The 12,256-nt window shown below is 43.7% G+C and overlaps 1 protein-coding gene across 1 annotated transcript in view; it reads left to right on the forward strand.

Moving 5' to 3' along the window:
- Window positions 1-7,785: 7,785 nt before the first annotated feature.
- Window positions 7,786-12,256, forward strand: part of ATP1B3 (ATPase Na+/K+ transporting subunit beta 3) — a 44,328-nt gene continuing 39,857 nt past the window's right edge. The window contains exon 1 of the mRNA XM_055321505.1: window positions 7,786-8,121. Coding sequence (XP_055177480.1) covers window positions 8,013-8,121 — 109 coding nt within the window. The 5' untranslated portion in view covers window positions 7,786-8,012. The remainder of the gene's footprint in view (window positions 8,122-12,256) is intronic.

Consider the following 12,256-nt stretch of genomic DNA (forward strand, 5'->3'; position numbering starts at 1 on the left):
GCAGATGCTTAACCACTGAGCCACCCAGGCATTCCACAACCATTTAATTTAAACTATCAATGTAGTACAACCTGTACATTGAGAAAAAAAAAAGTGTAAAGGACTAAAAAAAGAAAATTACACGTATCCTGTGCTCCATTCCACTAGAAAAGCATGATATTCACTGAACTCCCTAGGCAATCACTTTAAATCCTTTCTAACTTTATTTCACTTGGTCACTGCTATGGTCTGAATGTTTATATCCCCCCCACCCCAACCATATGTTCAAATCTTAACCCCTAAGGTGATGGTATTTAGGAGGTGGGGGCCTTTGGGAGGTGATTAGATCATGAGGATAGAGCCCAGGAATGGGATTAATGCCCTCATGAAAAAGGCTTCAGAGGGATCCCTCTCTCCTTGGCCACATGAGGTTATAACTAGAAGTTTGCAACCTGAAAGAGGACTTTCGCTCCATGCTGGCACCCTGGTCTTGGACTTCCAGCCTCCAAAACTGTGAGAAATAAGTTTCTGTTGTTTGTGAGACAGTGTATGGTATCTGGCTATAGCAGCCCAAATGGATTAAGATAGTCACTCTCTCCTTAGCTTTAAATAACATGCTTATATACCTTTTCTTTTTGTCAGTTTTAAACACTATTAACTCCCTGGCAAAGATGATAAATGAGCTATTTATATATTATGTCCTACTTCATCCTCCACTTCATATTTTGTTATTTGTAGTATTATGTTAGTACTAAAAACACACAGTACTATTCAGTAGTTACTTTTTCTATTGGTTATACTTACAACCTTAAAGAACATACTTATTTATTCGTGAGAGACACACACAGAGAGAGAGAGAGAGAGAGAGAGAGAGAGAGAGAGAGAGAGAGAGGCAGAGACACAGGCAGAGGGAGGAGCAGGCTCCATGCAGGGAGCCCAACGTAGGACTCAATCCTGGGTCTCCAGGATCACACCCTGGGCCCAAGGCAGCGCTAAACTGCTGAGCCACCAGGGCTGCCCCATCTTTTAACTTTTAAACTCTTAACATCTCACTCTTTTTTTTTTTTTTTTTTCCTTTTTACACACACATTTACTCCATGTCATGACCTGGCTATTATATTTAGCAATCAACAGCATGGGTGCAAAAAAAAAAAAAAATCTATTAATAAACCTTCTGTTGGGGATGCTTTACACTTTCCATAGAACAGAAACTAAAATAACCTGTTATACAATTAGTCACGAATACACTCCTCGAATTTTTTGTTCATACACGAATATTGTCTAAAACATGTCTTTGTCTAAAACAGCAAGGTCCTCTGCTTGGCTGAGTTTACAAATCTGTTGTAACCTGTAGCTTCCTTGTCACTTCTCTGGCTCTCCTCTCCCACTAAGCTTTGTTTCCTGGCAGTCATGAAAACCTGCCACTGTCATAGCTACTGTTGTTGCTGGAACCGCCATAGCCACCTTTCACTGTTTGGCAAAGTATTGGCCTCCACCACCCTAGGGGCTGGAGCTTCTGCTTCCAAAATTTCCTTCTTTCATGGGTCCAAAATTTGAAGATTTATTGTTGTAACTCCCAAAACTATTATACCTTCCGTCACCTCCGAAATGCTTCCGTCATTACCAAATCCATTATAGCCCTCCTCACTGCCACCACATTCACCACCACCTCGACTGCCACAAAAGCCACCTCACCAGTGAAGTTTCCTCTGTGACCAAAGTTGTCATTCCCACCAAAACCACTTCCATGACCACCACCAAAGTTTCCACAACCACTTGGACCTCTTTGGCTCGATGAAGCACTAGCCATTTCTTGTTTAGATAGGGCTTTCCTTACTTCAGAGTCATGGCCATTCACAGTATGGTATTTTTGAATGACAATCTTATCCACAGAGTCATAGTCATCAATCATTTCAATTTTCCCATACTGTTCAAAATAATCTCTTAGATGATGTTCTTCGGCGTCTTCTTTAATGCCACCAACAAAAATCTTTCTCAGAGTTAAGTGGGCACCAGGTCTTTGAGAAGATTCTTTTGAGATAGGCCTCTTCAGTTCCACAGCAATTCCATCCACCTTGTGTGGCTTTCCATTCATGATTGCCTCCACTTTCCCCACAGTGGCATATCCCAAAGCTTCTGGAACGCTTAGTGTTTGAATCTCTCAATACCACATAATCTCTCATCAGCATGCATACCACTGTGAGCATTCCCCATTGCTCAGAATGGCTCCTCAGGCTCTCATCAGTTGTTTCAAAGCTCAAACCCCCAAAGAAGAGCTTCTGCAGCTATTCAAACTCTTTGGGAGACTCTGACTTAGACATGACAGCTGTGGGAGGTGGGCTTTAATGATGCTTACTTGGTGGTGTCCACAGGCAGAAAGCAACTCTTAACATCCCTTACCTTATTATTTATTATGTAAGAGAAAGAACACATCTAAATTTCCCTTCAACATTCTTCCTTTAACTCTCTCTTCTCCAAAGACCTCTTGACTTCTGTCAATTCCACTATTACTTTCATATTGTTAGAGTTTATAATATTTGCATTTTGTTCTGTGAATGGCCATTCAGTTGATACTAAGAGTGGAAAGTCAAAAAACTATACTTCTAGTATTTTGCTTATGTAAATAGTATTCGCGATAGAACAAAATGCACCAGTTAGATAGAAAAGGCAAATTTAGATTACTAACCCATACTACTAGGAGGGGTGCTTCAAACATCAGGATTATATAATTACGTTTTCAAATACTCCATTAGAAGTGCCAAATAATAACACACTTTCATTTGCTTTATATTTGGAATGCAGTTCTCTTTGGTTTTAATCGCTTTCCATTTTTCCTAACAAAGAAAGCACATGCCTTCCACCATATGACTAAATTTGTCCAAGATCTTAATCCTAGTCTCTGTGGCATGGAATCCACTTTCCGCCTGAGGACATTCTTCTTCAGTTCAATATCAGTTGCTCTCTTGGCCTGCTGCGCAGCAATCATTCTAGGCCTTCCTTTCATTGAGTTAGGGATTAGTGTTTCTTGGATCTCAAGTTTTTCTTATTCTTGGATTCCTTTTTCTTTTCACTGTTTTATCCTTAATTTTTTCAGAAAGAATTTTTGAGAGGTGAGCTTTCTGAGTTCTTATATGCCTCAACATGTCTTCATTTTACCCTTACAGCTGAGTGATAGCTTACGTAGGTATGATACTCAGATCCTTAGAACTCTGAAAGCAGTGTCTGTCTTCTGGCACTGGGCATCGTTGATGAAAAGACTGGTGCCAATTAAATTCATGTTCTGTTGTAGTTGACCTGTTGCTTGTTCTCTGGAAGCTTTTAGAATCTTCTCTTAGTATTTAATGCATTATAAAATCACAAGCTTATGAAGTATGAATTTATTTTCTTTTGTGTGGCACTTGGTAAACCTTTTAATCTGAAGATTCCTATTTTAGCTCTAAAAAATGTTCTTGTATTATTGCCCTCATTATCTTTTCTCTCGAGTTTTCTTGTCTACTTCTGGAACTATTAATTGGCTATTATCTCTCCTGGATTGATGACCTTATGTCGTTTTTTGGCTTTTATTTTATTATTTTATTTTATTTTATTTTATTTTATTTATTTTTTTTTTTTTTTTGGCTTTTAAAATATTTCTTCCCTTCTGTCTTTTTGCTTTATGCTTTAGGAGATTCCACTGATCTTTTCTTTCAGCCCTTCTGTTGATTTAAAAATATATATATATTTATTTGAGAGAGAGCATGAGCAGGGGACAGAGCGAGAAAGACAAGCAGACTCCCCTACTGAGCAGGGAGCCCAACACAAGGCTACACCCCAGGACCCCGGGATCACAACCTGAGCGGAAGGCAGATGCTTAACCGACTAAGCCCCCAGGTGCCTCTGATTTTTTAATTAGAGGAATTAACCATATTTTAAATTTCCAACAATTCTTTTTTTTGTCTGATTGCTCCATATATATATATGTATGCTTGTTTTATGGATACACAGGCTTCTCAAATTTTCCTGAGGTCACTAATTAGAATGCAAAAAAAAAAAAAAAAAAAGAATTTTCTGTTTCTCTGAGGTCAGTTTCTTTTTAAATAGTTCTTTTGAAAATTATTAAAACTATTCCTTCTTTTGTTATTTTTCAACTAAGTGAACCAGAAAAATGTATATCAGGAAAATTGCCTAACCTTTGCCTAATTAAAAAAAAAAACAAGTTCTTGGAGAATCTGGGTGGCTTAGTCGGTTAAGTGTCTGCCTTCAGCTCAAGTCATGATCCCAGGTCCTGGGATCAAGTCCCACATTGAGCTCCCTGCTGAGTGGGGAGCCTATTTGTCCATCTCCCTCTGTTCCCTACCTCATACTCTCTCTTTCAAATAAAATCTTAAAAATAAAAAACAAGTTCTATTATGAAAAATTTTGATGTTGCACAAAGTAGACAAAATATGATGAACTCCATGGACTTGTCACCCAACTTCAATAAATAACATTCTGCCTTTTGTTTCACCTATACCTGTAAATTTTTATAACCAAATTATTAAATAATATTTCACATTGAGTTGGTCATTTGAATTTATTTTTAATAAGTTATACCATTAAATCATATCACACACTTTTTCATATGTTACCTAATACAGTGAATGACAGTATTAAAAATGATAAAAACCCAGACCATTTAACAGAGCACTTTCTATTCCATATACTATGTCACACTTTACAAAAACCCTGGTTCATTTAATTTAAGATGATTGCAGGTGTCTGCCCTTCTATCTGCAAAGGGTGTAGAACTATTGTTTGTTAAAGGATTAGTGAACGCATTCAATATGAAAACCAATGTGTGGACAAGGACATTTTCTGTAAAGAGAAGTATGTGTTCATGACCGGGTTTCTCGGATACAATAAAATGCCAACACAATTGTAGCCGCTGTTATAAGGAAGGACTATTTCTAAAAAAAATCTTAATACCCTTTAGGGACAAATAATGGCCTTTATGATTTCGTATCATAGTCACGTCAGTCAGAACACCACAAAACACCAAATTATAAACTAAGTGAACCAGAAGTGAACCAGAATGTGATGCTGCTTATAAGAACTATTTTTTTCTGTACACGATTCTAAAATTCAGGAATAAACTAAGAGTGTTAGCAAATTAAAAGCCAAAATATCTTATTTGTGCCCATAGAAGCCAGAAAGTGGATTCTGCTGATTGGAGAGAACACTCAACCAAGTGCCCCACAACTGTTTCATTTTCTCTCATTCCACCTCATTCAGCTTTGTGAAGTGTCCCCAGAGCTCTGCCATCATTCCCTGGGAGCCAGTACTGGGTAGTTGGAGGAAAGACAGGGATTTGAATCAATATACTGTTGTCTGGTAGCTTTCTGACCATGGTGAAGTTACATAATTTCTCTAAACCTCAGTTTCCTCTTTTATAAAGTTAGGGAAGCAATTATCTCCCTGTTAGGATATTTGTAAAGATTAAGAAACACATCACACTAAGCAAGTGGTATAGGGCCTAGGGACTTAAATACGTATAAACGATCATTATTATTCCTGTGGGATTCATAGGTATCCTCTACAGGTAGGGTACTGAGATTTACCAAATAAAGATACAGGATATCCAAGTAAATTTGAATTTCAGGTAGATAAGAATAATTTTTTAGTCTAAGTATATCCCAAATATTGCACGGAATATACCTCTATTAAAAAATTATCCATCGTCTATCTGAAATTCAAATTTAAGTGGGTATCCTGGCAAAAGAACTTCTCTTTTAAAAGGAAACTTAGGTAAAATAAACTTATAAGGAATAAAGTTGTGATTAAAGATGGTATTTCATCTGCTCAAACTTGGTAGTCTCCTATCCCCTCCCATCTCCAGTACAGTCAGAATTTTCTCTCCTGAGTAATGCTCAAGTTATCATATATCAGAGAAACACATAGTGCCTGTATTTTGGAGTAGAATGTCACCTTTTCCCCACACTGAGATCTGCTGGGTCAGTTACAATCCTAAACTAGGCATGGGTTTTCAAACCACTTGCTGAATTATATTTGTATTTAAATATTTATTTGGAAAACCACAAAGCATGACATCCGAAAGCCATCTTGAGGACCACTAAAAACATGCAGATCACAGATCTCTTGACAACACTCAATCTTTGAGCCACTGTTTTCAAAATGTTCTTGTTTACCACATTTTCTTTGTGTACCGCGTTACCTGTTTTTCAAAGCGTGCTCGCTAAGAGCACAGAGACACACCAAGATAAATGAAGCAGATGGGTTTTCTATTTTACTTTAATCACACTGTATATCTTAACCTCTTATCTACACTGAAAAGGCTGTCATCAACCCTACTAGTATTTTAGCTGATTTGTAGTTAGATTTTTAATGAGACGAAAGCAGCTTTCGTAAAGGCAGGGCTTGTGGGAATGGCTTTACAGGAATATATTCTTCTTCTGTCTCTTTTCCATTTACGGGAGGCGTGATCCTTAATTCCTTGCTCCAATAAGCAAAGTGAGGAACCGTGAGAGATGCCAGAATGTCTTTATCCACTACTCCCTTGCAGCATTTGCAGGCTGCGTGTGCTTAACCTTCCAGACGGATTATAATGCAAGGACTCCAAAAAATAAGTGCGCTACACTTCCTTCTCCATATATTTTTTTCTTTCCCAATGAAACAGAAGCAGCGCTCCATTTATTTCTTAAAAAAAAAAAACCCGCACCTTCTGCCCAAACTATTTTTCCATTCGGTGGCCAGTCGCCGGGCGCTGAACTCCTCAGCTCCACCTCGTGTAGACAGACGTGGACTGCACGCTCAGCTCCGACCTCGGGGAGCATCCGCGGCTCCGGCGACCAGGAGAAGCCGGGAACTTCATGTAGGGATCCACACTCCACCCAGAACTGATTCTCCTGCAGACCCGGCCTCGGAAATAAGCAGGTCTTAAAGAGTGGACGGGACGCTCAGGAAAGCACCGTCTATCGATTTCCTTGACAAATTCAACCGAATCTGGAGAAAGTCCTGCTCTGATCACTGAACACCGACAAGCCTTAGGATGACATTTCTTGCCATCGACCTGCGGCTCCCGGTTCAATCCCTGAAAAGGGCCAAGTAAGGACACTTGTGCGAGCAGCGGGGTGTGGGCTCCACGGGGCCCCGCAGCCTCCCGGTCACGTCACAGAGCCCGGGGCGGGGGCGGGGCGGGGCGGGGGCGGGGGCCCGGGCACAGCGTGCTCAAGTCCCCTGCTCCGCCGGGACGACTCGGGCCGCCGCCGTGGTTTCCGCGTTCTCCCGGCCGGGTGGCCCACAGCATCTCCCGACTCCTCCTCCTCCTCCCCCCCTCCGCCTCCCGAGGAACCTGCGGGTCAGGGACGCCCACCTTTGATCTTTTTTTTTTTTTTTTTAATTTACGATAGTCATAGAGAGAGACAGAGAGGCAGAGACACAGGCAGAGGGAGAAGCAGGCTCCATGCACCGGGAGCCTGACGTGGGATTCGATCCCGGGCCAAAGGCAGGCGCCAAACCGCTGCGCCACCCAGGGATCCCGGACGCCCACCTTCGGTTTGTCATCATACATTTCCGTACTGAGCCCTCGTCATTTTTTTTTTTTTTTTTGAAGTTGCCATGTATGGTTTCTGCTTCCCGGGACCAGGGCACAGGGACCCCGGGCGGCACCCCCACGGCCGTCCCCAGAGCCGGGCGGGGGGCGGGGGGGCGGGGCGCGAGGGGGCGGGGCCGCGGCGCGGGGGGCGGGGCCGCGGCGCGGGGGGCGGAGCTTCCTCGCCGAAACGGGCCGCGCCGGGCGGCGGGCGGGAGGCAGCGGCGGCGGCGACGGCGGCGCGGGCCGAGCGGCGCGCGGATTGGCTGCGGCGCGCGGAGACGTCAGGCTCCCGCGGCCCGAGCGGCCGCCGGGCTCGCGCGGCGCAGTCGGCTCGAGGGCGCACCGCAGCGAGGAGGTGTCCTCGGCCGCCCGCTTGCCGCCGCCTGAGCCGGGACGCGCCTCCGCGCTCCTCGCCGCCTCCGCCCGCGCGGCCGCCGCTCCCCTCGCCGTCCGCGCACACACCATGACGAAGAAGGAGAAGAAGTCCTTCAACCAGAGCCTCGCCGAGTGGAAGCTCTTCATCTACAACCCGACCACCGGAGAGTTCCTGGGGCGCACCGCCAAGAGCTGGGGTGAGCGGGCGGCGGCCGGGCGGGGCCGGGGCGGGAGGGGAGAGGCGGGAGGCGGCTCGGCGCGCGCGGGGGCCCGAGGGGCGGCGGCGGAGGGCGGGCCGCGCGGCCCCATTCATTCCTAGCGAGGCGGGCGGGCCGCCGCTCGCTCCCGACGCAGCCCGGCCCGCAGGCGGCCCCCGCCGGGCCGCGCCGGTTCCTTCCTCGCGGCCCGGAGCGCGGCGCACGTGCTGCCGCGGCCTCCCTGCGCGCAGCGGGGCCCCGAGCGTACGGGGCCAGCGTACGGGGCCGGGCGGCCGGGCCTCCCTTTGTACGGAGCGCGCCGTCCGGGACAGGCCCAGGCGGCGGCGGCGGCGGCGGCGGCGGCGCTCGGGGAGGCTCCGGGAGGCCGACCCTGCCTCACGCCCGGGGAGAGGAAATTTCCACTCTCTCCGCTCTCTTGCGACTCGTCCGCGCTGCCGCCCCTGTCGGAAGAGTGCGAGGGAGCGTAGGTGTGTGGGTCGCACGGGTGTGCCGCGGCCAGGTCCTCACCGAGCGCCGGGCACGCGAAAATGCGCTTGAATTTGGACCGAGGAGAGACCCTTAAGGAAAGGTTGGTTCCTGCCTGATTCCTTCTTGGTTTACTGACGTTTTCTTCCCAGCAAATAGGCGGCTTTGGGGGGCGGGGGGGGGGCAGTGAATCCCGAGTGGCACAATTTTTGTGCCTTCAAAACACGTGATGGTTGTTGTGTATGTTGGTTTTTCTGTGTAGGAGTTCTTTTGTTTTAAAAGAAATATTTAAACTATCCGCCAATGTAGTACTGCTTTAGGGTGCCCCCCCTCTTTTTTTTTTTTCTTCAGAAAAATTGTATTAATGACTGGATGAGGACTTTGTGTGTGTGTGTGCGTGTGTGCGCGTGTGCGCCTTTTGAAGAACACTTTGTTAGTGGGTCTTGACCTCCCCCCCCCCCCCAGTGAGAATGAATTTCTAGAGTGGGAGAACTATTTGGGCAGGACATTTTAAAGAGAAGCATGAAGAGAGTAAATTAGGTATGACTCAGAAAATAAACTTGCTACTGACTGAAATCGGCTCCTCTGGAATGGAAAGTCGACTTAAAGTCACTAGCTGAGGGGCAGCACGGGTGGCTCAGCGGTTTGGCGCCGCCTTCGGCCCCGGGGCGTGATCCTGGAGACCCGGGATCGAGTCCCATGTCGAGCTCCCTTCATGGAGCCTGCTTCTCCCTCTGCCTGTGTCTCTGCCTCTGTCTCTCTCTCTCTGTGTCTCATGAATGAATAAGTTAAAAAAAAAAAAATCTTTAAAAATAAATAAATAAAGTCACTAACTGAAAGGGGCCTTGGAGGTTTTCTAGCACACACACCACCACCCCCACCACCACCCCCGGTTTAGAGATGAGGAAAAATGAGATCTAGAGAGGTTGTGATTTTGCCTTGTGTGAAATTACATATTCCGGAGAGCCAAGAAAAGAACCCAGTTGCTCTTTAATCCTAGTCCAGCGGTTTTATTATTTTACAGATGCCTTGCCTAACACACACTCAGGATTTGTATTTAGATAGCTGCCTTTTGGGAATCCACTAATGTGAAGAGGAAATAAATCTTGCATCTGGAGTTAAATGGGGTGGGGGGGATGGTCAAGTTATAGCTTCTAGAATGTGCTACCTTTTTGCCGAAGGAATTTTTTGAGTGGTGGAGAGGGATTTTTGTAGACTACCTAACTTAGTGTGCCTTATTGCCAGTAATCAGTACCTTCATTTTTTGTTGGAATGACATTTCTTACTGCAGATAGTGCTTCTTATCTAACCTTTGTGTTTATATGATGTCGAGGTTGAGATTTTTATTGGGTATATCCACTTAAGTAAATATGCACAAGTTACCGAAGCGTAGGCCTTATATAAGGGCTACGGTACTACAAGCGAAGTTGGGATTTATTTTAGAAGGATTGAGGCAAGACCTTTTTTGCAAAATTGAAGATAAATGTTATTCTTATCAACAAATAGTACATTTCTGAGTTTATTGGAATAGTAGTAAACCAGTGTGAAACGGCATAAATTATCCATAACCCCAGCCCAACATCAAGGGCATTGCTCCAAGGATATGTACGGGCGAGGTGTGTAGAGGCTGAAGTCCATACTCTGCCCTCCAGGCTGTGTGCCCTCAAGTGTGGGGAGTCTGCCTGGAGAAGGGGGTATTTTCTAATTCTCAGAAAGGCATTGCCTGATTTCCTCATTACAGAGATACCCACTATTAATATTTCGGTGTATATCTGGGCAGACTTAGAAGGGTATAATGTTAGTTTTTATTTATTCTTTATGAAAAGAGATCATACAGTAAGTGTTGCTGTATAGTGTTTGTTGTCGGGTTGTTTTGTTTTTGTTTTTTTTCAGATTTATTTTAGAGAGCTGGAGGAGGGGCAGAGGGAGAGAGAATCTTTCAAGCAGACACCCCCATGGAGTGCCTGAACCTGGGGGCTCGACCCCAAGACCCTTGAGATCTTGACCTGAGCCAAAACTAAGTCGATGGCTCAGCCGACTGAGCCACCTAGGTGCCCCGATGTTGTGGGTACCTTCCATTTTAATAAAGATCTATATCGTCATTTTTAATGGCTGGCTAATGGTCTGTTTTATAGTTCCATGTACTATAATTTTTTAAAACAATGTGTTTATTATTAAAGATGTATAGCTTATGTATGCATGGGAGATACCCAGGGAAATATGAGTAACTCCTGATTTTTTTTAACCAGTACATACTTTATGTACTGCTCTCTCCTCCTAGTCCCTTCAACCTTGAGCATATGTTTTTGCAAATTTATTTCTTGAGATATGTTTCTACTAGTGGAATTTCTAGGTTGTGCATTAATACGTGTACTCTTTACGTTTTGGAAGTGTATTGCAGTGTTTTTTTTTGTTTTGGGGTTTTTTTGAAACTCATTTGCAATTTTTTTCTAGTTGCTTTTGAATTTGAATGAGGGAGATTATTATTATTATTATTATTATTTTGACCTTGATAAAGTTGCTGTGTCTCCTGGTGTGTAGGAAAAAAGCCTTCTCTACCCTAAGGATTTTATAAAGACATTCATTTAAGATGTTTCCTAATTTTATTTTTACATTCAAGTCTTCAGTACATTTGTTCCATTTAATCTGAAGTTCCTCACTAGTGCATGGGATTATATTAAAAACATATACTTTTTTTTTTAGGAGTAGAGGGAGAGAGAGAGAATCTAAAGCAGGCTCCATGCCCAGAGTAGAGCCTGGATGCAGGACTAGATCCCACCACCCTGAGACCATGACCTGAGTCGAAATCAACAGCTGGAAGTTTAACTGAGCCACCCAGGTGCCCCTAAAAGCACACATTTAAAAAGCAGTTTTACCATGTACACTTGGGATAAAGTGAAAATACTGCAGGTTACACCACATTGCCTCATTTGAAATGACTATGTAAAAGATTTGTTTTTTTTAAGATTTCATCTTTTTAAGTAATCTATACCCAGCATGGGCCTTGAACCCACAACCCCGAGATCATGAGTTGCATGTACACTGTACCCACTGAGCCAGCCATGGACCCCTATATAAAAGCTTTTCAGTAGCTTCTTGTATGTTTGGCAATTTCAAAATGCTCACATACTTAAAGTCACCTCATTTGATTTTCACAACCATCTTCTACAGTAAAGTACACTATGTAGGTGATCAGAGTGTACCTAGAGTTGGTTTCTTAGGCTGAACAGTAAGGACACATCAGGAGTAAGTAGTTGCTATGCATGAAAACACAGAACAAAGAAAATTTACAATCTTGTGGCTTATGCTGCCAATATTTAACCTAAATGCGTTGAATACAATTAAAATGAAAGCTTAGTGATCATCTGCTATTTATACTGTAAGTGATGGATCATGTGTTGCAATTAACATTTTTAAGAATAATGAAATAGAATAGTAAAAAATACCATTTTATTCTACCTAATTTGTTTATTCTAAGGAAACATGTTCCATGAAGCTTTTCTGTATTTTGCATATACAGTTACCTCGATATAAAATGTGTTTCTTATTGTGGCTCACAGTCAAAAAAAAGTTTGAAAGCCACTAATCTAGCCTTGTTTCATAGATGAGAAAATTGAACTCATAGGTCTGATTTGTCCAGATGTACTCA

The sequence above is a fragment of the Nyctereutes procyonoides genome, unplaced genomic scaffold, assembly GCF_905146905.1.
Source record: "Nyctereutes procyonoides isolate TBG_1078 unplaced genomic scaffold, NYPRO_anot_genome, whole genome shotgun sequence".
NCBI lineage: Eukaryota > Metazoa > Chordata > Mammalia > Carnivora > Canidae > Nyctereutes > Nyctereutes procyonoides.